Consider the following 4,517-nt stretch of genomic DNA (forward strand, 5'->3'; position numbering starts at 1 on the left):
CGATCTTGGCTCATTGCAACTTCCGCCTCCCAGGTACAAGCAATTCTCCTGTCTCAGCCACCCAAGTAGCTCGGATTACAGGCATGTGCCACCATACCCGGCTAATTTTTTTTGTATTTGGTAGAGACGGCGTTTCACCATGTTAGTCAGGCTGGTTGCAAACTCCTGACCTCAGGTGATCCACCCACCTTGGCCTGCCAAAGTGCTGGGATTACAGGCATGAGCCACTGTGCCCGGCCATATTTTTGAGAACATTTTCTAAAGCTTGTTAGACATTTATGTATTTCTGACAAAGTGCACTGAGTATAGTATTAGGCCTTCTGGGGCAACAAAGACTTCTGAGGAACTTTTATTATCTAGAAGGATTTAATGTGTACCTGATACTCATGAGACTGTACACAATTTAGCAGTTGCTGTACCACCTTCTTCGGCATTTAACGCTTCAGTCAGATGATACTAAATGGAAAAATATGCAGAAGGCATTAGTACAGTAAATATTAAATATGCCAATTCATTTATTCATATGTTGTTTACATAGTAGAACAATAAAGGATAATTTTATTTGTCAGATAGAAGACGGGGGTTCATCAGAGAAAAGTCACTTGTTCAGTAGATATCTGAGTGCCTTCTGTATGCATGGCACATAGGACAGTGATCGTGTATACCTGCTACCACATCAGGAAGACTTGAGTGCCACTGAGTATCTGTGTATTTCAAAATCAACCAGCATTTATTGAGCTGTTGTGATGTGTCACAGTCAGCATTTCATAAGTCTTTCCTGAAAATTCAGTAGTGTAACAGCTTTCCCTTTCAACAGCTCTGGCTTGCTCTCGCATCCCTATGTGTTCTTGATCAGGACCACGTAGATCGTCTCTCCTCGGGGAGATGGATGGGAAAAGATGGACAACAAAAACAAATGGTGAGATCAGAATTTTGTAAAAATTTATCTTGCTTTCCTTTACAGTAAGCTTTAGCTTAGCTTAAAAACAAACAAACAAACAAAAAACACATCAATGTACACAGTTAGTGGATCTCTTGAAAGACTGTGTGTGTCCCTTTGGCCAAGTTCATCTCACAAGTCTATTTCACTGAGAATCCCTTCTTCATAGTATATGGAAACTTCAGGGGCTTTTAAGTGTATAAAAGAGCTTTCTTCTTCTTCTCTGAGTCATGTTTGCATCATATCAAAATTTATTTTTAGCCAGAGTCTGATTCAGTGGCTAGATATTTTCCTAAAATGTAGTCAGTCTTATAGTAGGAAGGAAATAAAGCAATAACACAGGCAACATGACACACCACCTGTTCACATATATACTTAAGTAGGTTTGATGGGTGTCTTTAAGTTCACTAGAAGGGAAAACTTTCTATAGGCCCTTTACCATTTTCTTATTAATGTTCAAGTTTCAAAAATAAACTGTTTATTCCTTTGGCATACAGAATGTTTGGATACATAATGGGGCAGACATTTCTTAAGTCTCTAAGTAACAAAGTATACCTGTTCATTGTATTAATCATTGAACCTGCAAAGTGCGTTAATCATTGAATTTGGAGTTTTGAGAGATAATTTTTATAGTTAAGTACATTTGCAATAATTTCTATCTAATATTCAGATTCTGAATTCTTAATAGACTTCAGAATAACCATTTATTTTTGTAAATAAATTACATTCAGTTTGTCTGAGAGTCTGGGACTTTCTTGTTAATCTAATGTAACATATGGAAATGTCTTATTTTAGCCTATGTGTGATAACCATGATGATGGTGAAACAGCAGCAATCATTTTATGCAATGTCTGTGGAAATTTATGTACAGACTGTGACCGATTCCTTCACCTTCATCGAAGAACCAAAACTCATCAAAGACAGGTGAAGATTTTTGTCTCTGGAGCATAAAATATGTTCAGAGAATTTTGAAATAAATGTGTGTCGAAGAGGCTTGGTGTTGTAGGGGGAGAAAGTGGACTTTGGAATCAAAGACCTTGGTTGAGTTCACAGCTGTCTCACTTACCATATATAAATAGCAAGTTGTTTTATGTTTAGAAATACTTAATTTCTCCATTTATAAAAAAGGGACTGCTGTGAAGATTAAAGAGAAGATTGGAAATATTCAAAACTTCTTAGGGTACTTAAATGAAAGCCATTATTATTATTGAATAATTAAATTTTATACTCCCCCTTTCAGTGTGATAAATAAGCATATTTTTCCCTGTTCTTTAATGAAATAATAGGTCTTCAAAGAAGAAGAAGAAGCTATAAAGGTTGACCTTCATGAAGGCTGTGGTAGAACCAAATTGTTCTGGTTGATGGCACTAGCAGATTCTAAAACAATGAAGGCAATGGTGGAATTCCGAGAACACACAGGTAAAAGGTTTAAAGATTAAGCCACGCCTTTAAAACTCACAAAAAAGATTAAACCATGCTGACTGATTATAACTAAACTGTGAATAATTTTGAGTGATATTCTGATGTTTAATTATGACATCATTGTTCACTGTCTACGTTATTATATTTACTAAATATATAGTGTTCTATGGTGGAGAGAGCATTAGACCAAAAGTCAAAAAACCTGATATGCCACTAACTAGCTGTGTGGCCTCGAGCACGTCACCTAACCTCTCTGGAACTCATTGACTTCATTTATAAAGTGAGAGGGTCACAACTAATGGGGCTCCATAGATAAAATAGATTTCTACTGATAATTCCCTTCTAGTTCTGCTAGTTGTTGCCCCACAATAAAAATTGCTGTACTTGTTGATCACTAAGATCTCTATTTATTATAAAGTTGTATGATTTCATGATATTTTTAGAGATTTTTGTAGACCTAATGCTTCTGAAGGTTTTGTGAATGGTACTGTTTCCATTGATAGCAATAAAGTAATTAACAAAAATGAATAAACATTAAACAAAAAGTAACTTATGTATGTTAAATGTATTTTTATCTCTAAAACATAGTTTTCATTTTGCTGTTTTTCTAAAGTAAATCTTGTATATTCCTAGTTCAAAGTTATGTTGAATCTTACAAATTCTCAGTTTTCAGCACATCTGCAGTCTGTCATTTGACTGACACAAACTTCCAATGTTGGAGTTAGGCGTAAATCTGAATCAATTGAATTCTAGGGTGACTTTTCATGCTGCAAAGGCATGACCTTCTTTTCTTATAGCTAATTTCTTCCTCCTATAATCTGTCAGTGCTGTATATTACATTAATAAATGTTCTAATGTCAAACCATCCTTGTAGTCATGATATAAACTATCCTTTTTAAATAGATTTTTCTGTAAATATTGCTGAATTCAATAATTGATATTAATTATAGTTAGATTTTTACATCTGTGTTTAAAAATCAGCTTGGTCTGTAATTTTCAAACCTTCACATTCTTTTTCTTATTGCTCTGTTCTTGTTTTATGGATTCTGTTTCTTCTTTAAGTATTTCAAACATATTTAAATTCCTTTTCAAATTGCAGAGTTCCTGAGGTAGGAATTCTGTTTTTCAAGTTTCATACTCTGATGATAGGCTTTATACTATGCCTTATAATTTTGTTATATAAAGATACTTAAAGATTTCCCTAACTTCTGTGTAGTTTTATTTAATTTTTGGGTTTTTTTTTTATGGTATTGTGCATTTGGAGTCAGAGGCTTGTCACATCTTCTCAGTCTGGTAACTTGACTAGAAGTCTAGTCTGTTTCTTTCACTGAAAAAAATATGTTAGTCAAGAATGTGTTTGGCTTCAGATAGGTCTTTAATTTCTTTTTTGTGTGTGTCATTATTTACTTTATAATTAGGACAACTTAGAAACCTTCCGTTCTAAAACTGTCAGGCTGATTTACCAAGGATAGCAACTGATATAAACCTAGTTTGCTTTTTAAAATTTAGTTCTGTTAAAATATGTGGAAAACATATCCATCAGAAGGATTTTTATTTTTCTGCTTGAACCTAGGCAAACCCACCACGAGTAGCTCAGAAGCGTGTCGCTTCTGTGGTTCCAGGAGTGGAACAGAGTTATCTGCTGTTGGCAGTGTTTGTTCTGATGCAGATTGCCAGGTGAGTATACAGTGACACAGGCTATCCCATTGAGCAATGGTCCATGTTCCCCTGTGACACCTTTACTTCACATGGATAAGAGTTATAGCTCAGCATCACTTCAGCGTCCTAAATGAATGTACTACCTATGTGAAGCGTCAAATGCATTACCAAAGTTGGAGAATGGGTCAAATAAAGCTCTCAAGCCCAAACTACACTCTTTTTGTGTGTTTCTCAGTTACCATGATCATATGTATTTAATGTCTACTTTTGTATTAGAAACAGTTAAAAATTTATGAACTGTATTTCCTTTATCCCTTACACACATTATTCACTTATTTCCTTAAAATACATTTTCAACATCTAAAAGTTCTTTAGTCCTGAACATATATAAACATATTCTATGTTGTCCAAATGTTTTTGGTTTCTCAATTCATTTAATAAGAATGTGGATATGCTCAGAGAGTGAGAGGTACCTTTTTAAAAAAAAAAAAAAAAA

General features: G+C 34.5%; 1 protein-coding gene across 1 annotated transcript in view; it reads left to right on the plus strand.

Annotated features, from left to right (window-relative positions):
* Positions 1-4,517, plus strand: part of MYCBP2 (MYC binding protein 2, E3 ubiquitin protein ligase) — a 271,487-nt gene that overhangs the window by 252,224 nt on the left and 14,746 nt on the right. The window contains exons 74-77 of the mRNA XM_012000660.1: positions 794-919; positions 1,736-1,864; positions 2,227-2,359; positions 3,936-4,039. Of these exons, the coding sequence (XP_011856050.1) occupies positions 794-919; positions 1,736-1,864; positions 2,227-2,359; positions 3,936-4,039 (492 nt within the window). The remainder of the gene's footprint in view (positions 1-793; positions 920-1,735; positions 1,865-2,226; positions 2,360-3,935; positions 4,040-4,517) is intronic.

The sequence above is a fragment of the Mandrillus leucophaeus genome, unplaced genomic scaffold (assembly GCF_000951045.1).
Source record: "Mandrillus leucophaeus isolate KB7577 unplaced genomic scaffold, Mleu.le_1.0 Scaffold638, whole genome shotgun sequence".
In the NCBI taxonomy this organism is placed as follows: domain Eukaryota; kingdom Metazoa; phylum Chordata; class Mammalia; order Primates; family Cercopithecidae; genus Mandrillus; species Mandrillus leucophaeus.